The sequence below is a fragment of the Sesamum indicum genome, linkage group LG1 (assembly GCF_026168435.1).
Source record: "Sesamum indicum cultivar Baizhima isolate 11 linkage group LG1, ASM2616843v1, whole genome shotgun sequence".
In the NCBI taxonomy this organism is placed as follows: Eukaryota; Viridiplantae; Streptophyta; class Magnoliopsida; order Lamiales; family Pedaliaceae; genus Sesamum; species Sesamum indicum.
This window is the reverse complement of record NC_142657.1, coordinates 11,514,401-11,541,208: the sequence shown is the minus strand read 5'-3', so window position 1 is coordinate 11,541,208 and position 26,808 is coordinate 11,514,401. Positions and strand designations below refer to the sequence as shown.

General features: G+C 36.4%; 1 protein-coding gene across 1 annotated transcript; it reads left to right on the top strand.

The window, feature by feature from the left end:
• The first annotated feature begins 584 nt into the window (after positions 1-584).
• LOC105157801 (transcription factor jumonji (jmjC) domain-containing protein) lies at positions 585-26,298 on the top strand. Its single transcript, XM_088886012.1, has 34 exons — positions 585-762; positions 904-2,256; positions 3,502-3,559; positions 4,142-4,264; positions 5,045-5,102; positions 5,244-5,380; positions 7,037-7,195; positions 7,306-7,392; positions 9,240-9,413; positions 10,269-10,421; positions 10,511-10,702; positions 10,788-10,859; positions 11,093-11,188; positions 11,610-11,696; positions 11,810-11,926; positions 12,013-12,220; positions 12,349-12,413; positions 12,712-12,770; positions 12,877-13,008; positions 13,089-13,248; positions 13,337-13,672; positions 14,664-14,843; positions 14,979-15,040; positions 15,871-15,949; positions 18,184-18,333; positions 18,433-18,566; positions 18,788-18,899; positions 18,979-19,052; positions 21,339-21,483; positions 21,717-21,866; positions 23,501-23,596; positions 23,746-23,841; positions 23,917-24,113; positions 25,994-26,298. The coding sequence occupies exons 2-34, from the start codon at positions 914-916 to the stop codon at positions 26,238-26,240; spliced, it is 5,538 nt and encodes a 1,845-aa protein (XP_088742138.1). The 5' UTR covers positions 585-762; positions 904-913; the 3' UTR covers positions 26,241-26,298.
• The last annotated feature ends 510 nt before the right edge of the window (positions 26,299-26,808 follow it).

Genomic DNA, 26,808 nt, shown 5'->3' with positions numbered 1-26,808 from the left:
ATGCAAAATGTGGGCGAGGAAATAAGAAGATCTTGGCTTCAACGCCACAGACGCAATTGTGGAACGGGTGGACATTTTTTATATTTGAAATCGTATAGTTCATTGTACTTTTTGCAATTGTACAAAAAAATATACACTATTACATTTGTATAATTTCAATATTATAATTTTTTGAACTTTAATATGTTGTAAAAATTAATTTTATATAATTAATTTAAAAAAATTAAATTAAATAAAATTAAAAAAAATAAAAAATAACCAAGTCGTGGTTTCTGGTGTCGTGATTTCAAATCACGACATGGAGTCATGTTTTCAAACCACGACACCATGATTTTTTTTAAAAGAAATATTATAATCCGAGTTGCGTTTTCAAAACGCGACTCGTAATATTAATATTAGGTTATTTATTTAAATTATATTAATATTAGGTTATTTATTTAAATTATATTAATATAATTTATTTATTTTTTATTAATAAAAAATAATTAACCCCACCTCGAGACCATGATTACCATTCTTGTAATAATTCCCAATTCCGGGCCCAGAAAAGAAAGACCCGTTTTTTAACCTAAACAGTGAACAACAAACGACCTGCAGAAATCCACAACGAAAAGTTGAAAACCGCTTTTCTCTTTACTCTCTTCCAACTACTGTTAAGTCACGCACACAGATACACCATACGGACGGAATTAAGGACACTGAGAGCGAGATTGAGAAGCCCGCAGGGATTCTTCTCCTGAAATTTAAACCCTAAAATTTGAGGTATTCCATTTTCTTGAATTCGGGGTGTTGGCTATTTAGTTTGATTGGAGATATTTTTTTCTTGGATATTTGTTCATGCACTTTTTGTGTTTTTGGGTGTTACGTGTTTGTTGATTGATATTTGGTCTGGACATGAGATAGTTGAGAGCAAATGATGGGGAGAGGGAGGACAAGGAAAGTTGAGAAAGGGGTTTTAGGTGGGAACTCGAGTGGAGGTTTATCAAGTGGTTCTGGGTCATTGACGGTGCCTGCAGGGCCAGTTTTCTATCCGAGCGAGGAGGAATTTAAGGACCCTTTAGAGTATATATATAAGATCAGACCGGAAGCTGAGCCCTATGGGATATGCAAAATTGTCCCACCTAAATGTTGGAAACCCCCTTTTGCATTGGACATGGACTTGTTCACGTTCCCTACGAAATTGCAGGCCATTCACCAATTGCAAGCTCGGTCTGCGCCTTGTGATCCCAAGACTTTTAGATTAGAGTACAACCGATTCTTGGAGGAGCATTGTGGTAAGAAGGCGAAGAAGCGGGTTGTGTTTGAGGGGGAGGATTTGGACTTGTGTAAGTTGTTTAATGCAGTGAAGAGATTTGGAGGGTATGACAATGTTGTCAAGTTGAAGAAGTGGGGGGAGGTTTTTAGGTTTGTACGGCCGGGAAGAAAGATCTCTGAGTGTTCAAAGCATGTTTTGTCTCAGTTGTATTGTGAGCATTTGGTTGACTATGAAGAGTATTATTATCAATTGAATAAGGAGAAAAATAAGAGCTGCAAGCGGGGTGCGAGTGGTTGGAAGAAATGCGAGCCGGAGGTTGAGGTTTCAAGTGTGAAGAGAAGACGGAAAAACAAAGAGGGTGAGAGGGTGGAAGGGCATAAGCGAGAGGAAGAAGAGCTTGATCAAATATGTGAACAGTGTAGAAGTGGGCTGCATGGGGAAGTCATGTTGTTGTGTGATAGATGTAATAAGGGTTGGCATATTTATTGTCTTTCTCCACCATTGAAGAGGGTTCCTCCAGGAAACTGGTATTGTTTAGAGTGCTTGAATTCGGAGAAGGATACTTTTGGTTTTGTGCCGGGCAAGCAGTTTTCGCTCGAAGCTTTCAGGCGTATGGCTGATCGGATAAAGAAGAAGTGGTTTGGGTGGCCAGCTACTTCATGGGTGCAACTGGAAAAGAAGTTCTGGGAAATTGTGGAGGGTTCAGTTGGTGAAGTTGAAGTAATGTATGGCAGTGACTTGGATACTTCTGTTTATGGCAGTGGGTTTCCTCGTCAAATTGATCAAAGGCCTCCATCAGTTGAAGTTGACGTTTGGAATGAGTATTGTGCTAGTCCGTGGAACCTCAATAACTTACCCAGGTTACAGGGTTCAATGCTTCGGACTGTACACCAGAACATTGCTGGGGTAATGGTGCCTTGGCTTTATATTGGAATGCTATTCTCTTCGTTTTGCTGGCACTTTGAGGACCATTGCTTGTATTCAATGAACTATCTGCACTGGTATGTAGCTGATTGAATTTGATAATTTTAGCTGTTATTGTGTGCTTTTTTTTGTTCTCTGTCCAATCTTATGTCTTTTAAATGGATGAGAACTGTTGTCACAAGATCATTTCATACACAGTATTAAGAGTAGGTGATTTACTTAATTGCAAAAAATGAATGCTGTTGGCTCTTAAAATGTCTGTATCAAATTAGAAAGAATGCCAATTGAATGAATGGAAGGAGAACTTAACTGTGCAAAACTACTTACAGGAGGTATCTCCTCCTATACTATGTTTAAAAGGAATCTTAGTATGGTAGTTCAGTGGGACTCTTTGTTTTCTTGGTCTGAAGTGATTTTTCCTCATCAGTCTTTAATTTCAAGTGCCGTGTGAAACACGGTGTTGCATAGGTGTGGCCTGTGGTGTACATGCTTATAAGGTGCATTTACTATGACCATGTGTATGATGGATATCCCATTTTTTAACACAAATATTTTTCATACTTTTACCTTTTCTGTGAGAAAAACCTCATGCAATCTACTGTTGCTCTGTTATCTAGAATGAAATCTGTGTTCAAGCTTTCCTTTGCAAGTGTTTTTCATGAACATCCTTCATAGGTGATTAAAGTTTTCTTTTCACCATAGATTACAGATTCTGGTTTTGCTAAAACATATGTAGAGAATATGACTGAGAGAAGTTTGATATGCTCTTGTCACAGTTTAGGCTAACTGTATAGGCTAACTGAGAGAAGTTTGATATGTAGCTGACGAACTTATTGGGTTTTGATGTAGGAAAGTGTTTTTCAGATTTTATGAGGTGGGATTGAAACTAACAAACTATAAGATGGTGACTGAGGTGCTTAAGTGATCCTGGAAGCTCTTTTAACAAAAAAAAGAAAACATTATTAAGTTCAGCTGGACTGTCCTTTTCCATGGGGTTTGTGATTGTGATTACTCCTTGAGCATTTTAGATCAATTTTCTCATGTTGGTCATTGTTTGAGTGAAGTTGACTTTGCTTAATTTATAAGAAAATGTTTGTACTTTTGTAGTGTCTGTGATTGGCTGAACTGAGTTATAGATTGAGTTGATGTATTTCTTTTATCCTCTTGCTCTTAAAAAGATCATATGATTCTGCTTAATTTGACCTATCATTTAGTTCTTACTTTTTCTACCCTCATTTATGTTATGTCGGGTAATGAATTAATTAGTATATTATGTTGTTCTGTACTATTAAATGGACTTACTATTTTACTCATCCTTTCAGGGGAGAGCCAAAGTGTTGGTACAGCGTCCCTGGTAATGAAGCGCATGCTTTTGAAAAGGTATAGCTACTTTCTTTATTACTAGCTTTATGTTGCAGTGAGGGGTTACAATTATGCAGCCAAATTCAGAATAAGTATTGATTTTTAAATATAGCTGAAAAATAAGAAAAACCACAAATGGAGGTTTTCAACAAACTCCGGCAACATATTTTTCGTATGGGCCGCCTGTAGGAACAAGGACCAGATATTGGTTTTGGTAAGGGTTGGGGGCCCATACCTTATTCCTGTTAGGATTTTATTTACAGGTTAAAGTCATATTTGGATGTTTGTGATTATTCCTTATGCAACTTCTAAGATTTTTATGCTGTTCGTTGCATGTTAGAATTTCTTCCCTTTGGTGTCTGCAATTGCAATGCACATTTTCCCCCCTCGAATGTGTTATTTGGCTTTAACTCTTTTTCTCAAGTGTTTCTTCAATGATTTTATCCTTGTTTCTCTTCCATCTTCATTTCTATGGCTGAATGTCATTACTGTGTTTATTCGTCTTCAAGAACTATGTTTGCATGTATTGTGTTATAAGTGGACAGAAGGCTAACAGCTAACATTTTGTTCTAATTCCTTGACCACTTTCCATTTGTATAGGTGATGCGGAGTTGTCTGCCTGATTTGTTTGAAGCACAACCAGACCTATTATTTCAGCTTGTTACAATGCTGAATCCCTCTGTTTTAAAAGAAAGAGGAGTCCCAGTTTACAGCATTATTCAGGTATGCTTTACTGGTTTTTGATCTCAGAAACAGATGCTTTTGCATTTTGCCCATGTGTGGTTTATATAAATTGTATTTTCTTCTTTATTTTGGTTTTACTAGCTCTATTTGTTTCTTGCAATTTTTAATCTAACTAAATTCTTAAATAAATTAAAATAGTTATAGAGCCATGTAAAACATATTCAACAAAGTATCTCTGTGTCTGTTGCTGCAGTTTTAATCCACATTTCTTTATTTGTTCCCCATTCAGCTTTTGGTTATTTTATTCTTATTTTGATCTTGAATTGATGGGGGAACATGTACAAAACTTAATCTTGGTTCAGCTTGTTCTTCACAAAACTTAATCTTGGTTTTGTTCTTCACCACTCCTTCGTTGAGTTTTGATAGCTGATCGAGGGCCGAGTTTAGGCAGCTTGATTCCTTATATTCTTTTGGATGTTTTGCTTTGTTGGTGACCTTAATTGAAACAGGTGGAAGCTTTGTTCAAGGTTATTGTCTGATTAAATATTCTATCTCGAACAAGTCTTAACTTCATACTCAAGTGTAGTCTCAGTATCTTGGCTTATCATATTGCCAATATCAGATATTTCATAGTCATTCTTCTGAATCCTCTTTAATCTTTCTAAATTTTGAATAACTATTTACTGTTCCAGAAGCAAGAGTATAAAGCTCATTATCTGTTTAGTGATCTTTCATTCCACTTAACTTCATGTGACTTCACTTCTTATCTTTGTGTAATTGTTTTACTTGTAAAGCCCTATGACCAAATCTATCACGCAGGAGCCTGGAAACTTTGTGATCACCTTTCCTCGATCTTATCATGGAGGCTTCAACCTTGGTAAGCAAAAAATGCCTTGTTCTTGTTTCCTCTATAGGCTTGTGGTCCAAGTCTTATTGTTGGTGGCACGTTAACTTTAGTGCAGAATTTACTTATGTTTCACCTATATTTGGAAATTCTGATTCGTTATCATGATGGCAGGCCTGAATTGTGCTGAGGCTGTCAATTTTGCTCCTGCTGATTGGCTTCCTCATGGTGGTTTTGGAGCTGAGCTGTACCGGCATTATCATAGAGTGCCTGTTTTGTCTCACGAGGAGCTTCTGTATGTTGCGGCAAAGGTTCAACTGTCACTCTTCTTCCTTATTTTTGTTTCCTTTATGCAGTTTAGCTTCGTAATGATGGAATAATTCATGAGTAGACTCCATCCTTCATTTATTAAATGAAGCAATCACAATCATTTGGATTTTGGACGCGTTTTCTTACTGGCATTCGGAATTTTCAAGTCTTGTCAGAATTTCATTTTTGTCACTTGTAATGTTAATTATGGGGTCAGAAAGTCAAATAGGCTTGAAGTTCTAATCCACATGCCTGGTTAATTGGGTAAATGGTCCACGGAGTTGTGATCTTGTATTGGCCATCCTACCATATGCTTGCAGTTCTTGGAAAAAAAAGCGAAATGGGTTGTAGATGCCATCCTACCATATCCTTTCTGTCTCCCATTTTTTTCTGCTTATCATGCATCTGGGAGTTATCATAACCTCTCTACTCTCATGTTTTGTCCACTCTCACTCCATTTTTCTTTTCTTTTTTCAATCACAATTTATCTAAATTTTGAGGTACTGTATTTTCTGAATTCTAAATTCAAATGAATGCACTATATAATTTTAAGGAAATTGTAAATCATAAAGGCATAAACAAATATTTCATCCTAACCATAGTAGTCAGTGGCGCACGGCGCACAATGGCGCCAAGGGCTCCTGGAGCCATGGCGCACCGCGCGGTGCACGCCTTTTCAAAGGATGGCGCAAATATAAGAAATAATCTATATATTTATATAATTAGTATTATTTTGATTAGATTAATGTATAAGGAGTTAAATATGACATATAAAACAACAAATTGAACATAACAAAACTTCATATAATTAAATCATCCCCCAAAAAAAAAAACACTAAAGAACAATTAAAGCACTCAAAGATTAATAAAATCACATCAATTTCAAAGATTCAATCGGCATAATTAGAGCTTGTACTGCTGTACACGCCAAAAATTAACTTAGGAAATTAGGGTTTATTAAGTTAATTTTTTTAGGGTTTATATTTAGGAAATTAGGGTTTATTATCTTAATTTTTTTTTTAATTCATGGGCCTGGGCAGCCCAGCCAAAACCCAGGCCGCCCAGGCCCTTTTCTTTCATCGCGCACCTGGCGCGCGCCTGGGCAGCACCGAAAAGGCGCCCAGGCGCGCACTATGGCAGCGCCATGGGCGCCGTATGGCACGAGGGCTGCGCCTTTTGCGCCATTCCGTGCCATTGACTACTATGATCCTAACAAGTTTCAGAAGAATAAGCATGCATTGAGTTTGTCGAAGTTGGTAGTCTTTTATACATGTGTAATGGGTTTCAAATTTTTGTTGAAGAAATCAGACATTTTTGGTCATACAAGCAGTTAGCTTTTAGTACATTTTGAATATGGACCGTAATGGTCATACATTTAATTGGCCGTTTTCAATCTTAATGTGTTTGATGTTGCATGTATGCATCTCGGCATGCACGAATATAAAGGTACATGTACACTCGTATATGTATTTCATACAAATATTTATACAGTTGTATGAAATCATATGCATAATTATTATACACACATGCACTTGTATATGTTGCATGTCAATATCTGTGAAATGCTCACTGCCCTTGCCTGCTTATCATAAGTTAGTTGCAGCTTTTAGTTGTAACAATATTTTGGATATGTTTTTAGTTCTTATATTCTACTACAGAGTGAATTCGATAGCAGAGCATCCACTTTCTTAGAAAAGGAGTTGCTTAGGATATACAACAATGAGAGAACTTGGCGGGAGAGGCTATGGAGAAATGGCATCATTAAATCTTCTCAGATGACACCTCGTGTTAAGCCTGAGCATGTTGGCAGTGAAGAGGTAAATATGATGCTGTGGTTGATTTTTTCACAATCTGCAATTTATAATACCTGAGTGAGATTTTGCTTACTTTGACTAGTAACCTGATGCCTTTTTTTTTTTAATAAAAGGATCCGATGTGCGTCATTTGCCAGCAACTGTTGTATCTCTCTGCTGTTTCTTGCAACTGCAGACCATCGGCATATGTTTGCCTAGAGGTGAGTGACCCCAGAAGTATGACAACAGTAGGTGCATTTATATTCTAGTATCAGTTGCATCTACATAATTTTCTACTGTAGTGGTGGCTCCACTTCTACTCGCAATGGATGATGGATTGAGGAGCCTGAATAATCTTTCCTCTTCCCCCCAACCCCAACCAGTAAAAGATTATTTGCAGTTAGCTTCCTAAATTTTCATCTGCCTGAGAAAACCCGAGCGTGTTCCACCTCCTTTCATTTGTAATGTGCGCTTGGTTCTGCATAGGATTCCTTACATGAGAGTATGTAATTGTGATCACAAATATACGATTTTGTTCTTGTTCATTTATGTGTTTGTATAGCATATTAGGGACCTGGGAGCTATATATTTTTTTTCCTTACTGGTATGTTTATACATAGACTTAAATAGGTACTACCAATATTTTGATTATTGCATGAAGTAAATCATTGTATATTCTGATTCTATTTAATTGGGCTAATTACCAAGATAACCCACTCAATCTTATGCGAATTATAGAAACTACCTCTTTTGTCTGCATAGTTACATTCAGACCCTTGGTCGGTATTTGGCAGAGATGATTAATAAAGTAAACAGAAAATATTAGTTCTAGGATCAATCACACCTAGACCCCCTCTGAAATTTCAAAATTACGCTTCCCCCATAAAACTTCGAAAATCACACTATACCCCTTTTAAAAATGCTCGGTTTGTAAACCCAAACGAAAGTTAAGTAGTGAAACTTCTATTTTATCCTTGACTTTTTGAAAACATTTTAATTTTAAATGACCATTTCACCCTTGGATGTATTTATAATGCTTATATTTTGTGATGGATGAATTTGTTATATTTATATATTTCAATGGATGTCTCCATTGGGTTTTATGATCAATATTTTGAGACAATACTTAAACATTAGATTAAGAAAATCTCAACATTTATTACTAATTAACTAAAGTGAACATAAAAAATACTCTGAGAAAGATGCTTTTAGAAATGTCATCATGAATTTAGTCATGTGCGGTAACAATACTAGGCCACGAGTAGTGGGATTGTGAGCTAATCCCCTATTAAATTTGAAAATTTTAGCACCATAGTGCCTTTTAGATCACTCTAACCATTGTGTTACTATGATAATTCTTGCTAAGAAGAATGTTCATGCGGTGCCAATTCCATCATGGATTACTCTAATGTTTTTCATGTACAATGCTTAATATACATACCGATTAGCAATGTAGTATGTACTAGGAACTTTCAATAGATTGGTGGAATAAATATCTTTTAAGTTCTGTTTTTTCTTTATGTTCATATTGTTGTGGGCATGCAATTAAATTGTATGTTTTTAGTAGAATATATTTAAATAATTATGACCCAATTTATTTATGTAACACTAAAGGGCGTGTATGCAAAGTTTATATTGTTTTAAGAGGGTAATTGTAATATTTTTATTGATAAGGAGTGTTTGGAAATGGTATTTCATTTTGTTTTCTGTTGTGTAATATTTAGTTATGCTTCTGGCTTTCTCATTTTCTTGTTGGCAACATAATTTTTTTTAATTGATGAATTCAAAGTGTATGGTTTTGGTTTTTTCTTCTCTTAATGATCAATTCTGTACTCTTTAACAATGCACAAGTCCTTTGGAAATGGCCCCATGTTTCCGGTTTGCAAGAATGTTGTGGTACCAACTCACTATTTCCTAACGGCTTGCATGATCTAGCGACTTCATATCTTTGGCGAAGTTTTTCTTAAGCGATTCACTTTCTGTTTGCTATAGCCCCTGCATTGGGAAGTTTGAGAACCAAAAGATTTGTTGCAAATCATGCAATGGAACTCACTCTACTTTCTTGCAGCACTGGGAGCATCTTTGTGAGTGCAAGCCAAACAAACTTCGTCTTCTATATCGTCATACTCTGGCAGAATTGAGTGATTTGCTGCTTAAGGTTGATAAATGTAATTCCATAGAGGTTGCTGCAGATTCACATATACATTTGTGCTCACAAAAACCAGTGGCATTAGCAAAAAAGGTTAGTTGTAACTTTTTATTCACGGCAATTAGATTAATCTTCCTCTTTTTGCAGATTTGTTTTCTTCAAATTTTTCAGTCTGGTTGGGGTATCCCTACACCTTGCGCTCCGTCATGGGTGAATATGGCAAACTGTCTCAGTATCTCCATCTACATGGTTTAATGAGTGAATGTGCCAATTTTATTGCCCAGTTTCTCAATTCCCGCTTTTTTTAAAAATAAATATTTATAAGAATGTTATGTCCTTCCTATTTATTTTGACCTTTATTCACCTTCCTTTATATTTTGACTGTTTACATGTATCATTTTTGTTTAGTATGTGAAAGTAGTTGTGTGAATATCATCCCTTTCCTTGGAGATAGCATTTGTGATAAACTTCAGTTCTTCGTGAAGATCAAGAGCACTTTTTTAGTCAAGTTGATGAGAATAGGTCTTGACTTTTCTCTTACTTGTGTAAAAGCTCGTAAGTTAGGGATAACATGGGACATTTGGAAAGGAAAAATCATGTTTTAGGAATAATGCATATATTTGAATATAAGCAGGTGCAGTTTAGATCTTATAATGGAGTATACATTGTATCTGGGTATTGAAAGAATCAAATGTATGACAGTGTGGAGTTTTTAATTTATTGATTCAGATGTTGCTTCAGAATCATATCTCCTCTTTGAGTTTTAAATTTTCCTGTGTTATTCAACCACGTATCCTTGTTGTGTGTAAAGCATAAGTGTTGTATGCTGCTGGTTGAAACCTTTATAACCTGCCATAATGCTAGAGGTCTTTTTGCCATTAACCTAGGAACTGTTACTATATGCCAGTTTGGCATTCTGATTATGTTCATGATTTTCTCCATGTTAAGGTTAAGGGTGGTCATGTCACATACTTGCAACTTGCTGAAGAGTGGATTCTGAGGTCATGTAAGATACTTGAGCATCCTTACTCCAGGCATGCTTATGTCAGTGCAATAGAGGAAGCAGAGCAATTTCTTTGGGCTGGTCGTGAGATGGATCTTGTAAGCCATTAATGTCTTGGGTGATCCCTGGCTTCCTCAAGATCTTACTGTAAATGCAATTGAAATAGCTTTTGATTATCTGTTGTTAGGTGCGAGAAATTAAAAATAACTTGATTCAAGCACAAAATTGGGCAGAGGCCGTGGGAGATTGCCTCTCTAAGGTGAAATTATGGTCTAGTAATCATAGTTGCGGGACAGAGAGAGTCCACATGGATCAGATTAATGAGTTGCTTGAGTTACACGCTCTTCCTTGCAATGAGCCCAGCCACCTTGAGCTCAAGGTTGGATTCATTTCAGTAACTTAATCCTATTTTGTTTCCATTTGATGAATGCTGCAGCTGAGTGCTTTTCCTAATTTATCTGTAGGAATACCAAGAAGAAGCCAGAAAGCTGATTCAGGAAATTGATTCTGCTCTGGCATTATGTTCCGGATTTTCCGTAAGAGAGCTACTATTTCCTCCTTTGCATCAATTATCTTGTAGGTGATAGACAGTAAATATTTCATGGTTGTCAACACCTTCCCTGTACATGTGCAACTTTCTGTTTGTCTATCTATCATATACTATATTCCATACCTAAGTAACAGAAAACAAATACTTTTGCTCTTATGCCTGAATTTCTTACTTTTATTCAGAACCTCCTTTAAATCATTGCCCTTTTCATTATTCCAGGTAGCTGATTTGGAGATTTTATATCTAAAGGCTTCTAAGTCACCGATTCACATAAATGAAAGTGAGAGACTAGAGCTGAAGTTGTCAGCAGCCAAGGTACATTTTGTTTGTTTGTTTTTGATATATGTTGGCATCTGCACCAAAGATTTAGTACGTACCACATTCTGTTGATGATTCATTCATGATCAATTTTGAACCATTTGATATGGTTTTACTGATTCACACGAGGTAGTATGAATTTTTCTGACTTTTAAGGAGCTTAAGTTCTTTCTTTGGCTGAAGAGAGAACTTTAAAAGGGGCCTTTCCATTTCGTGAAATCGAGGTTGATGTTGTAGTTCAGGGCCTCTATTCTTTTGGAGATAGCATTTGCTAGATGAGTCTTTTGTGATGTATTAATAATAGCAAACACTGAATGTTTCTTCCTGGTAGCGATTTAGTGACATTTTATGGAGTCTGACTGTCCTTTGGCTTTTTAATGCATATCTCAATGCTATACAATCTATGTGTTTGTGTTAGGGTTGGGTGGAAAATGTGAGAAAATGCATCTATGAGAAGACTCGTTCCTCAGTTGAGGTAGATATGCTCCACAAGCTGGAGTCAGAGGTAATAAAAAATGTTCTTTACCCTTGCTTTTTTCATCTCTCTTTTGGCATCTAGCAATCTTATATCGTCTATCCGATATTAAGTTTTCACTTTGTTCTTGCATTGTTTTCCAGTATTTCGACCTAAAACTTCAGCTTCCTGACGCCGATTTGCTCACCAATTTAATAAGGCGGGTCAAATCTTGTCAGTCTCGGTGCGATGAGATTTTGAAAGATCCGATTTGCTTAAAGGTTGTTCATGCAGATACTTTATTATTTGTTTGAGCAAGGGCCTTTTTTATGTGGAACTTTGACTAAGAATTACTTCTTTCGGGCAGGAACTTGAGCTGTTCGTCAGTGAATGGGAGGATTTTACTGTTAATATTCCAGAGCTAGAACTTCTGAAGAAATACTATACTGATACCAGATCATGGATATCACGTGTTGACCTTGCGCTTATGAACGTTCATCAACGGGAGGATCAAGAGAAGGTAGTTGATGAGTTAACCTCCATCCACGGGGAAGGATTATTGCTTCGAGTTCAAGGTACAGTGATTGGACCCAGGTCTCCAGGATCTTGTTTGCAGAGTAGCATTGCGTGCTTTATTTTTTGTATTTGTAATTGTTCTACCTTATCTATTGGTATGAATTATTTGCTTTTTCTTTACATGCAGCCGACAAGTTATCTTGTGTTGAGCATGAGCTCAAGAGGGCCCACTGCCGTGTGGAAGGATTAAAGGTAACTTGATGCCTCCTATTGTTTTGAATGCTGATGTGCTATACTGGTCTTGTAATAATATTTTTTGTTTTCCTTCTCAATTGTTCTCTTTCGTCTTTGCATATCTGGGATACAGATGATATGTTCACTCTTCTGTCTGATTTGCTATTGGCATCTATACCAGCATAATTTGGCATCAGAAGTTTGATGCTATTGCTTTTCAGTTCTCCAGGGAGATTTTGCTATTGTCTGATTTACTGTGATATGAGTGTATTATTTTTTTTTTTCCAATCTGAAATTGGCATTTTTCTCCATACAGGCACTTCGAAATCAAATGTCCATGGACTGCATTCAGCAACTGATGTCAAAGGCAGCCACGTAGGCTTCTCTTTTATATTATTCATATAAGTTTCTCCTTGATTTATTTTATCATCTTAGAAGGGATGAGAGCAGTATTGAAGGTTGAACTGCATGTACTTGTCAGGCTACAGATTGAGAAAGAGAAACTTTTCACTGATATCTCCCAAAGATATGCAATTGCCATGTGCTGGGAAGAAAAAGCAAAACATGTTCTTGCTACTAGGGCGCCTATGTCCGACTTTGAGGATGTTTTGAGGTTTTGCTTTAGAATTTTTCCTACTCCTAGTTGTTGTAATGATGTATTTGGCTTTTGATACTTGAATCTAAAACTTTCAGGGCTTCTGAGCATATCTGCATCATTCTGCCATCCCTTCTTGATGTCAAGCTTGCAGTATCAATGGCCAAGTCTTGGTTAATAAAGTCTAAACCATTCCTACGACAGGATTCATCCATCTTACTCCCCTCAGATTCTTGTCCGCAAGTTGATGTTTTGAAGGTCAAACATCTTGATGTTCATATTATTTCTTCCAATGGTATTGTCATACTCTTATTGTTGTTTGCATGATAATTTTATAACTATTTAGGAGCTAGTGTTGGAATCAAAGGACCTGAAGGTGTATATTGATGAGTGTTCACTGCTCGAGAAACTCTTGAAGAGGGGTGTAGAATGGGAGCAGGAAGCCAGCTCTTTGCTACAGAATGCAGAGTACTTATGGAATATTGACATTGTTGGTGAGGGAATTACCAGCTGTTTTATACCCAGACTTGAATGTCAAGTTCTTTCAATTGAGACTGCCGTGAAAGCTGGTATTTCTCTTGGTCTTGATTTCAACATGGTTCCAAAACTTCAAGATGCTTGTTCTACACTGAAGTGGTGCATTAAGGCCCTCTCGTTTTCTACTATTATTCCTACTCACAAGGTGATCCTCCTTTTTTCCCCAGTTTACAAAATTCATGAAGCATATGTTTGTTTCTTGCCACTTTCTTTTGGTGTATAGCTATGTCATTTTACTTCCTGTCGGAGTTTTCCTTTTTATTGAGCAATCTTGTATCCAATGCTGTCCACCTCCATGGTTCTCATTGATTGTGATGAAGTAATAATAAAGATTTATGTTCTAGGACTGTCTAATTACCTATGCTCTCTGGTTTATTAGTAATACATAAGCTGGTTCTTGTAATGCATTCATTGGTCTCTGTACCTTGTCCATCTGTCTTGGTTTGATCTTTTCTTTGAAATTGGAAGTTTGTTCCTGCTTAGTTTTTGTACTTCTATACCTTTTGTACTATAACACCTGCTTTGGAAGCTGCAGATTATGACAAGTCAGCATAATCACTTTGTCATAGTTATCCTGCTTACAAATGAGAAAAGTGGCTTTTACCTGTGGTGCACTGACCTGAAATTGCTTTCGAATCTCACATATGCACACATGTAGACTTGACTTTTGATCACAAAATTTTGATTGGGAGTCGAGCATTACTAATGCTTCTTTGTAACGGAATGATATAACTGGAAGGCAGACTACTTTCATAGTCACATGACTGACATCTGTCTGTGAGGTCCTGGAAAGCTACTTTTAGGTTCAAGTTATTTCCAAAATATGTGGATGACTAACTCCAAGCAGGTTGGATTTCAGTGCAAACTTTCTGCATTTAAGGTCTTGTAAGTTTAAATCCAACGAAAGGAGAAATTTTAAGTGCCCATGATCGAAAGTTCAATGTGTTTGTCATGTCAAATTAAGCATGCTTACACGATTGTCTGGCAACACGATTTTGTATGTATTATACTTTTGCTTTAAGGAGATTGAGGAACCTTGAAAATTATTAATGATGTTCTCCGTCATGTGTATATGGAGAGTTAGTTTAATGTCATTCACTTATACTTATGACTGAAGCACCAGTTCCTTATTGTAGGAGGTTGAGATGATGTTGGATGCTGCTGCCAGCCTCCCAGTAACATATAAATCCTGTGCTTTGTGGACAGCATTGATTGATGGCTTAAGTTGGCTTAAGAAATCCCTTGAAATTCTTAATTCCAATAATCATGGCCAGTTTGAAGTTAGCAGTGTTGTGGAACTTCTTATTCTATCTAAGGTCTCTATGCCTGTTCTACTGTTTTTCTATGGATATTACAAATGTACTAGATTCATTTGCACTCTTCTTTCGTCTTGATTGCTTTCCCTATGTGTTTTATTCTTAAAGGTACATTCTAACATTTTGAAGTTGCAGAAAATTTGCATCTCATTTCCGGTGATTGTTGGTCGTCTTCAGGATGCAGTTCAGAGTCACAAGTGAGCTTTGTCTTCTTAGTTGTGCATATGCTGTCAGATTTTATCCTTTATGTTTATTGATTATCTAGGTGTATCTAAAGTAAAATAGTTGCATGAACTTACACATTGTACTTTTCTGCCAAAATATGATAGAAAGGCCTTAGTTCCTGATAAAAATGTAATCATTGGATGTGAAAAGACGAACATATATAAGATAATGAGCAAGGAGTTCTTTTGTTGCATCTCTGTTTTGGGATCAATTACTTTGTTCCGACCACCTTGTCATGCTTACTTTCTTTTGATTCTGATAGCATCCTTTATTATCTGCTAGTTGGCGGTTGTGAAGTGCATAACAAGATCAAGAAACTTTACAATACAAGTGAAGGCAATTGTTGCCACTTGAATTACTGTTTTACACTTTCTATTTCAATGTTTTGGTTGTGCAATACGAGCCCACGTATCTGACCTTCACCTTGAATTATCTTTTGTTATCACAAGTGGTATAATTCTAAAGTTATATATCATAGTGCATATTCTCTTGAACATAATTCATGGAATGAGATTTGTCTGATCGTATAGGTTTTGTCAATATTCCTTTATTATATATCATATTCTGCTTATCCCTGCCATTTTGAATGTCATTATTAGTTGTGTACTAATTGTGGTTGTGGAAATCTGGTCCCTAAAGTTTGTTTAGTATAGTTCGTCCATGTATTTGCCTTCTTGGTTGTTACTTTACGTTCTAGACCCTTCCTGGTTGTATGATATTGTTAATCTACTGATATAACACTACAGTTTTAGGAAAGTCTGGTTCAGGTGGTCCTGCAGTAACACATTCTATCCCTTTATAGGTTGTGGCTGGAACAAGTGCATGTGTTTTTTGGACTCAGCTTTGAAGAGCGCTCATGGATCAAATTGCTACAGCTGAAGGTAATACAATCGAATTTTATGATTGGTTTTGGATTTTTGCAGTGTCGTTGGGGACAATTCTGTGTTAACATGTAATTTACCTTACTTTTATTATATGTAGAAGTTGGTCAAGCCATTCTCTGAATTAGCCATATCAAGTGTGTCCCTCATCTTGAAGTGTTCCTTGGATTACACTGGACAAGCATATCCTTAGATTTACATTGTTCTTTGGACCATACCTTGACCGGAATTGCCTACACCAGGTTGTTCTGGTTCATCAGACGAATCCAGGACCCTGGATTATGGTTAACTAATTCATTTAGCATAGCAAAAACAATCTGCATTTGGACAATTTGATAGTATTGGTGAATAAATGCTTGCACCAGTGGAAAAAGCTTGTATGAAGTATGGTTTGGAAACTAATGGGCCAATATGATATTAAGAGTATTATAATGAGAATCACAAGATGTATAGCTACATAGTTGAAAATTGGATCATTAACAGGTTCCACCGGCGATTTTATTTTCTTATTTCCTTCTTCTTTGCCACTTTTGTGATATGCCTTCCGTCGGCACGACAGAATTTGGACCGCCGGCGACAAGGTCCGCTGGAAGAATTAACGGCATTGGACTGACAGGAGAATAATTTTCTGTTTTCAAATTGATTTCTTGTTCATTGTCGTTCCCCAATTCTCACCATAAGCTACATATTGTTAGATCTTCTCAGCAAGGGATCTATCTACACGTGTCCTTCATCCCAAGCTTAAGATGTTACTAGAAGTTTGTTTCTTGCTATCTTAATTGCTATCTATCAAGAATAAAAATAAAAATTCTGGTAACACCAGTTTGTGAGATCAGTTTGAATGGGCTGAATATGGCCTCCTGACTTAATCCAAGTAACGGGCCGGGTTGCGAATTTCTCTTCTTGGTTTAGGCTGGACTGCCTAATCCTTGCGAGTGGGCCTATCACTTTGGCAAGGGGTTCACTGATTTCTGGCCACAATGGTTTTGTGCCTTTTGACTCTTTGCTCCCTGGTGTACAGTTGGAAGTACATGTTAAGAAATGAAACTTGATTCACAAGGTAGAATAATTATCTAGCAGAAGAAATCCTGGAACATGCTGCTGGTGTAGATATCTTGGCACCTCAGCTTGTTCTTTTTTTCTCTCCACTATAGTAGTTTATTGTAATGTATTTTGCTGAATTATGGTTACAGTTGGCATAATATTTTGCTTATTCTACTGCATCCGGCTGTCTCTTTTGTTCTTTATTGTCATTGTGTTTGGTCACCAGCTTTGAAGACCTTACTAATGCATTTGTGGTTATTTCTGCTTTCAATTTGGTTTTATCTTTCTTTACTTCCGGAATTTAGTTTTAGCTTTTGATCACAGAATGGTGGCCTTTCTGACACTAAGCTGCACCAACTTTGCTTTTTGCCTCTAGCAATGCCAGTTTGATGCCTAGATATTGTGCAGTCAGATAATTTGTTTTATTTTAATGATCTGCATATATATACTAAACATTAAATAGAGGGTGTTTTGGATTAAAAGTGAGTCAAAACGCTTTTGATAATGTCATTAGAAAATTTCATTAGTTTATTTGTATGGTTAAACATTCCAATAGAACTTGCATGAAGAATGAACTTTAAGAAGGATCGTTGGCTACAAAATCTTCCTTGTTGTAGATCCCTTGTATTTTATGCTTTGTTAAGAATCTATTTCAAGTGCTTGGATGTAAAATTTGGTTTTCTTATGAGTGCCCTGAATCCCTTGAAATTGTGCCGACATCCAAAAGCAGTTGCCCTGGGAGAAAACATATTTTATATGCTTGTTCTTGGCTGTAAATATTTGGTCTATCTGCAAATACCCCATCCCAGCAACAGAATTTTTTATTTGTACCATGAACTATCTAGAATGAGTGGATCTGTATTAAAGTTCCTGTTGTCATCGAGGGGAAGGGAATTATGAAAACTATGCATCTGTCCTGACTCCTGAGTATCATTCGATAATTGATTTAATCACCAATCACCGAATGTGGAGTGTGATCTTTTGTTATCTTTCTTTCGTTCTTTTTATGTTGCAAAACATGGATCAATGGTTGGCTTTATTTTGTACAATCAGTTTCGCTGCATCATCTAGGACCAAGTTGCAATTATACCTTCTAGCAAAAGCCAAAATCACTTGTCTTTTGCATTTTGAAATCATCTCTTTTCCTTTTTTGGCTTTATTTTCACTGAATTGGCAATTCCAACATTCAGGAAAATGGAAGTTCTAAGGCATTCAGTTGTGTGGAACTCAATAAGGTTCATTTTGAACTTGAAAAGGTTCTGAAGTGGAAGCAGCGCTGTGCAGACATAATTAAGCCTCCACCTGCCGAAGAAAATCCACTGCTTAATGCTCTCCTAGAGGTTCGTGCAAATTGGTTATTATTGTTTGTCTAATGAATAGATTCTTGGTAGCTTAATTCTTTATATAAATCTCAAGGAATCTTCTAATTTTTTATGCAGTTAAATAATACTCTTGATAGATCGCTTGAGGTGTACAGTAATTGTCAGAGTGGAAAATCAAGAAATTTATGTATATGCTGTTCCTGTGTTATTGAGGATGAGGACGTTTTGCCTTGTTCTATTTGCAATGACAGGTATTTTTTTAGCTCCATTGCTGTCAGGTTCAACTTGCTGAAACATGGAAATGGCTGCATAGATTTTAGCATTTGCCAGTGGTTGATCCATTTTAATTATTTCTAATTTTGACTGCTGCAGCTGATACTGAGCTATTTTGTGCAAACTCCACAAGAAATTACTTTATACTCTTTCTTCAATCAGCAGATTAACACCTACCTAATTTATTTCTACTGCACAGTTTTCACTTGCAGTGCACGGAAACATCGTATCCTAACGCAAAACTGTTTGTGTGTCGATTCTGCGACCTTGTAAAGAATCCAAAACTTCCTCGAAGTGAAGCTGGTTATCTGGTTTGTGATTGATCATCTACTTTTCTCTAGAGTTAATTCGTGGAAAATTTTCTTTCTCACCTTATGTTTTTGTATGCAGAAAACTGGAAGGAAGCATCTTGAATTGGATAAACTGACTATTCTTCTCTCTGATGCTAGAGATCTCTGCCTGTGGTAAGAATTCCCAGCTTGTTTCATTGGTTATTTTGAATTTTTATTCTTCAGACTTGATGAGTTCTTGGCAGGCACATTTTACGTTATAGTTTTGCCTTAGCTCTAGATTTACTTTTGTACTGTTGCATGAGCGGGGCGTCTGACAGTTTTATGGCGATAGTTTGACCTCATTAGGAACACTTACCTATATATCAACAGAAAATGGAGAGGCCAATGATAAATGGATTTACTTAGAAATGCTATTCCAGGCTTGGAGAAAGTTAATAGTGCTGGAGATTGATTGGACGTTTCCCTGAAGGCTTGTGTGATCTACTGGAACTGTAATGAAGCTCATCTTTAAGGGAGTAAATATCTATACTTCAAGGGTTACGCGGTATACTTTTAGTTGCACATTTAATGTGATTTTACAACTTGAGAATTCCTCCTGGTGGATGAGATGGATGACTACCGTTTATAATATTTGTCAGATTGTGTTGGTTGATTTAGCTGGTCAGTGTGGCTGACCATAAATTAGGATGCTCTTGAGTTCGTTAATAGTTGAAACTCGTGGAAGCTTCATGAAAATAAGAGAGTGAGATAAGGTAAAGGGGAGAAACCACTGACTAAGTTGAAGGCTTCCCTCTCGCTCTTGGGTGCTCGTATCAGAATGAACAGGCCAGCTAAGTGGTTGACTTATTTATTACTTGAAGCCACCAGAATCCCAGTTGATGGAATTTAGTTTTATCATATTAAGTAGGACAAATATATGACTGGTTACACCGGAAGCCGACACTGCAACTGCAATTATCTTTTGTTAGTCTTATATATTTGGCTGGTACGCTTTCATCAAGATTATGGTGGAGGGACCTGTGTTTGCTTTTGAAACAGTGAACCACTTGGACCTGGTTTCTTAAGGATGTACGTTTGACACCTAATGTTTTTCCATCTAAAATACGAGTTCCTTAAAACATCCTCTTGCACCTACTCAGATGATCTCGACTTCTGACAATGTGGAGCTGTGCCTGATCTTTTACATCATTTAAACTTTGTTAGAGGAAAATAATGAGTTTGGAATATGCTAGGCGTTTGGTTGGGTTGATTATGCAGGACATGATCCTGGGTAATAATTTGTTTGGTTGGGGTGTAGTCCGGCCGGTGATAAATTGAAGGTCCAGTTCTGTATCCCTTCTAGGTGGTACACAATCCCACTTGTCTATATAAGTGAGATTGAAATATAAACCAAATAACTCGATACTTTTTCGCTGCAAGACAAATTATGTTTTACAGTTCATAATATGGATAAGGAAAACTATTCTTGTCAATAGTTTGATGATTTAGCAGGTCAGCCCTTGGAGTAGTTTATAGATTATTGATTTTGTGATGAAATTTTTAAGTTCATTTTTTTTTAATTGTTTGAGCCTTTGCCTCAGGTAGATTGACTAAGTCAGCTGTGAGCAGATATGAACTGGATTTGCTTTTTGTATTTTTAAAAGTTTTTCATGTATGGCGAAATCTAACCTCCTACTCCTACTCATGGGTCTATCTTTTATCTAAGGGCCTTGATGCACATATTGTAGATCTTGGGTGCAGTATGAGTCCTTAACTATATGAAATATTTACATCATGGCTCTGGAATGATTGATTTAACTCCGATAAAGATCTACTTCCTGCAACCTGGGACTTTTTTGGGCTCTTGGTGCAAGGGTCTAATTATTTCCTAGTGCTTGACAAATTTAATTGCCTAGTTTTATATCCTAATTGAACATTAGTTATCACAGAGAGATTCTCATTTGGCTTTTATTTGAATTGTTAATACAATATAGGAGGACTACAACTACAAATAGTATTATACAATTGATTGTCAATACCCGTTGCTTGTTGAACCCCAATCCTGTGAATTGCGTGAAAGTATCCAAATTCAGGGGCCAAAGAGTATTAGAGGTAGTTCTTGGTAAGAGTGAATTAAAGATCCACTTAATTGATTGGGGGTCCATGAATCTGTTTCTGAGCTGGAAACTATAGGAGGCAATAATGTGCTGCTTCATGATCATGTTGGTGCATGTGGATTTGCTTCTCTATATACTGTCTAAATGTTATATATGATGCTAGGAGGTGCCTTTTTGTTCTCTTTTACTCGTGTAAGCTAGTTGCCTGGCAATGTATACTTGTTGCTCAGTATCTGTAAGTGGTTGAACCATTTTGTTTATGTGTATACCCTTGGATGATGTTGATTGTAAAGAAGAGATGAAAATACTGCTATTATGGTATCTTAATGAATGAACTGGATGAATATGTTGTTTTGGGCAGGATTGATGAAAGGAGGATATTAGACGAAATTGTCAAGAAAGCGGTTGCGTGTAATGCTCGTCTAACGGAGTTCGTGAGTTTTGCATTAGCTTATGTTAGCAAAGATCTTGATGTGGTCAGTCAAAAACTGTGCATTGCTATGAAGGTATTAGTTAAAGTGTCTTATATTCTAGCATTAACTTGGGCATTTATGCATGACTATTTGTGCTTTAATGATATTTCTTTCCATTCTCCCTGACACCGTAATGGTGTTATGAGAAATAATTGGCATGTCAAAAGCCTATAAGCTGCATTATTGTTGTGACACTTTTTTTTTGGTCCATATTTAGTGGAATCAAGTAAAAACAATATTGAATAGACAGTTCCTATCCTTTGCAGGCTATGGATGTTGCAGGCTTTTGTGATGACAAGGGAAATCGCAAATTTGAGCTGGCATTGGCCCGAAATTTGTGGAAGATCAGGGCCGAGAAATTATTGGGTAGTGCTGAGAAGCCCACGCTGCAACAGATTCAGCATCATCTGAAAGAAGTACACCCACTTTATCTGCTGCTTTTTCCTGAAGAAATCTTTTTCCTTTTTCTTCCCTCTTTCTTCATATGATTAAGGGATAATTATGGCTCCCTCCTCTGAGGTTTAGTTTATTTACACCCGAGGTTTAGAAAATTGCATCTAGTACCCCTATCATTTGCTATTATCTAACAAACAGACCCGACCTGACTGTTAATGATATTAACGGAGTGTGCTGAAGTCAGTATAGCAATTGAATGAAAATCCAATTTTACCCGTGAGTTGTCTAATTCAATTGTTTGATAGTTACATGAACCTCCCTTAAAGGTTGAACTAAATGTGGATTTTAAATTACATATACCTTTACTAATATTTAATGTCATCCTATAAATAATCCTAACATTTTACAATACTATCAGCATCATTATTGTAGTAATGTAATATGACAAACTTTAGGGGATGTGCCTGTATTTTGAATAAACCTCAAGGGAGGTTTGTGGAATAATACAATGAATGATAAAAGAGTAATTTTGTCAAGAACATTATGGTTTTGTAATGGTTGTTACTCTAAGTGGAGGTAGATGTGGTTTGTCAAACTTGAGGGAGTCTCTGTGTAATTAGACAAAACCTCAGGAGATGGAGCTGTAATTATCCATATGATTAAATCATTCAAACTGGTCTAAAAGGCACTTCAGTAGAGCAAACTTATATAGATCTAGGTTAATGAAAGAACTAATTCTCCAAACTAAATAATGATTGTGCAATGCTTATCATTGCAGGATTTCTTATTGCAGTATGAAATTCTTTTCGATATATATTGATTTTTTAAACTTATTGGATGAAGCATATTATTTATTGCAGGATAAGTTTCTTATAACAATCTTACGAGCTGACGTAGCATGGAATTACTATTTTCATTAAATTTATTGCCAATAACTTGTTTACCAGCAATAACATCCTCTTCGGTTTGTTGCCAATTCAGAAATCAAAACAAACTTTTTTTCCCCAAAATCGCTCCTAGGTATTTTCTCTCTTTTTTTTAATAATTCAATCTTCTAACAGTAAAAGAAGTGCTTCAGCAATATTTTCATGCGATAGATGCAAGCATAATCTCACTCCATAAATATAAAAAGATGAACTCAACTCAAAAATTGATATCTTTTCCATATCTAATGGCCATAATTTTAAAATGGTATGTTATTACATTTATTCCTTTTCATTATATATACATTACATTAATACCGCTACGAGTTTTATATGATATCACCAAGGGTATTCTGAATATCCAGTGAGGGATAAAATTATTGAATTTTTTTTTTCCAAATTTTTTGCTGATATAAGCATTTCCGGCCAAAACCTTAATAGTAGGACTAATTTGCAAGTACTGGAGGGGTTTTATGTGTAATTTTCAAAAATTCGAGGACGAAGTGTAATTATGTTACTTTGTAGGGGATCAATGGGGTGACTCAACCCTACAAGGAAAGTAAAGCTGTTTTTGGTTGACTTTAAACTCAGTTGACCGTGGATTCCAAGTTGATGTGATTGATATTTGTGTTTATGATTCTCATGTCCGCCTGCATAATACTTGTCACATCCATTCCTTCGAACCGGTGATGTTCATTCATGTTTTTTTGTACCTTGTAATCATGTTTCAGGGACTGGCGATGAACATTTATCCAGAAGATTACTTCAGACAGACATTGACAAAACTCCGTGACATGGCCTTGCGATGGGCAGATACAGCCAAGAAGGTTACTTTTCAACATTTATATATAAAAAAGAAACATTTTTAGAATCTGTAACAACCATCTAATTTCTTTGTTTGTTTTCATCTTGCCTTTGCTCACTCCTATCTTCTCCTTCTCTTCCCTTTTCTCCCTTTGCTGCTAAATTCAAGCAGGTTTCAGTGGATGGTGGAACACTTGGATTGGATAGAGTTTTCGAACTTATTTCAGAGGGCGAAAGTTTACCTGTATCCTGTGAAAAAGAACTAAAGGTGATAAAAGTAATTCTTTTTGCAGGTATTGCCCGTTCTATTTTGTTTTTGTGCTTACACCTTTGGTTGGTGCAGTTACTGAGGGATCGAAGCATGCTTTATTGCATTTGCCGAAGGCCCTATGACCAAAGAGCTATGGTTGCTTGTGATAAGTGCGATGAATGGTATCATTTTGATTGCATAAACATCTCTTCAGCACCAAAGGTTTACATCTGTCCCGCATGCAGTCCATATCACAGTGAAGATATAACAGCACCAACCACACAGGAGAGGTAGGTATCATAATGTCCGTTCTCTTTTAAGATAGATATCTTTGTTAAATTTTTTGTTAGGTTCTTCAAAGCATTCGGAAGTATGTTTGAGTTTACTGAAGGCAGAAGGCAGATGATGAACGACACATATTACATAGTGATAGCATGCATGTTGTTAACCCAAACTAGATGCCATTTGAATATAAACGTCCTACAATATCGCTCTGTTTTTCTTCTTCTTTTGATGAAGTTTTTGCTGACAGAGAGATTGTCTCCTTTGGTTTTGCCTTATCATTATAAGATCCAACTTGAGATATGATCTTTATATGCAAAAAATACAAGTTCTTAATAAATGAAATTCTAGCATCAAAACTGAATTTGTCAACTTCAATTGAATTAAAGTTTTACAAGGATTATCCACAAAACTTTACAAGCCAAAACCTCATGGGTTACCAGTACCAAAAATTAGGCCAGAAGGCAGATATTTATCCACCAGATACTCTCAAATTACGCTTCCATGTAGTTAAGCATGTCGTTAGATACATCTCTTGTGATTAAGTATGTGATTAAGTAATCTTGGAGTAATGGAGTAAAAGGGTAATGCCCTTGGACACATTTGGATTAGTGAAGTACAATAATCTACATTTAAGCACGAAATCTTAGTATTTGCTTGCTGTTTGTTGGAACCTGGGAAGAAAATAACAATGATCAAAATCCTTGGTTCACTGTAATATGTAATCAACTCAATTAATGTAGCAGCTAAAATAGCTGAAATTTCAATGAGCATAACGTAAAATATGTTACATGTGACTGAAAATATGGAGTAGTTAGTGGATGATTTTGTGGAAAGTAAGAAGCAATTTAAAGGATTTTACAGTAAAATTCGATATCTATCGACTTTCTCCTTATACTCCTGTTTCTTGAACTCAATTCCCCTTAATACATGATGGTTGTATTCCATTCCAGTTATAGGTCAATATCTTTCATCCAATCATTATGGAACTCGTTGTCTTAGTCTTTGGCTTTGAGCTCAACTGAACTCTCGTGAAGCTGAATACTGGATCCTTAATGCTTTAATGAATGTCCATAAAGTTAGCACTATGCTACCTGAGTCACTTTACCTCAGAGGTGAGATTAATGTAACACTTCATTAATCAAGGAACTTATTTCATGAACGTCATCAACAAGCATGCCTTGTTGGACGCTAAGAATAATATATAAAACATTTAATCCTTTATGAGTAAGCAATACCAGTTTGTGAATCATTTGTTGCGTATGTATTGAAACATTGATGAACTTCTTCAATGAAGAGTTCAACTGAGAATTGTTGCAAAATGTGTTATGTTCTAATGCCTATTATCTAGCATGAAGTTTGTGATTTTCTCAGTTTTCATGTATACGATGTACCTTTGCACTTGATTTTCCGTTGTCCCTCTTTTCCCTTCTCTTATGTGTGTTTGTATCATTTTGTGTCTATGTATCCACATATCTATTTATACATGTGTATGTTCTATGTTGATGGTGTGTGGTACGATTGTGCTCGTTTAACAATATTAGAGGCAAGTGCCTCCATTTGCAGAAGTAGGCAACTGTCACCTCTTGTTTATTTTTGAAGCAACCAGCTGAATATAAAGTTTCAACTAGCTGTTGAAAAAAAACCATCTAGGACACAAAGTATACTCTTGAATGTGTAGCTGCATTTTATAGTTAAAGGATAAGAATACTTTTCAAGTAACACTATAAGTGCACTTACTAAGTAAATGTGGTTATAGGCATAGCTTGTTAGAAGTTGTGGTTGAAAATTGAGAATTAAGACTTGCAGCCAGAAAGCTTACATATGCATAATAATCGTATGCCGATAGCCATGGATTTTCTTGCTAAGTCTGTTTACTCTTTTCCAGATTTACTGGTAATAAGTTCGAAGAGCCACAAACACCTTTAAGGCGTTCTGAATTGAGGAGGACCTCACAAAAGCCGAAGTCTAGCTCAAACAAGACACTCATGGCGACGGATATGAATGATTACTCGAGGAATTTTAGCAGCAGTGAGAGATTATTGTGGAGAAATAGGAAGCCTTTTAGAAGAGCAGCTCGAAAACGTTCAGAACTTCAGAGTCTATCTCCATTCTTCCATGTACAGAATAAGTGATAAGTGTAGATAGATTATATTAATCAATTTATTCAATTGATTTTTTTTTCCAGCAGAACTTGTTCCAGAAGAATATCCTGATCTCTCTCTCTCTCTCTCTCTCTCTGTGTGTGTGTGTTATTGTGCTGTGAGGGGATTCATTCAACACACAGGGCATACCCAGTTGTGGGTAGATACGCAATTTTGGGTTTTGTTCTGGCATTGTTCTACCACCCTTGTTGATAAACAGGTCATTTCTGGGTCTTTAGTTCACTTGAAAAGTCTTTTCCCTGCATCATTCTGTTCTTTTTCTCATTCTCCTGTGTCAGGTTTGGTGGGTGGCCTTAGGTGTAAGTGAAGTCTAACCGGTGTTGTGTTTCGATTTAATAACTTACCAGTAGTCTATTTATTTGTCTCAATGATATGGCTGTGTAGAAAATGGAAGCTGCAGCCCGCTGGTAGTCTTGAATACATGTCTATATTTTCATGTGTTTTAGGGTTGCACTCAAGTAATTGATGGGCAAAGTATAATCAAGTTGATCACTATTTTCCTGTTAAAGAAAACTGCAGCTCATTTTGTCAACTGACC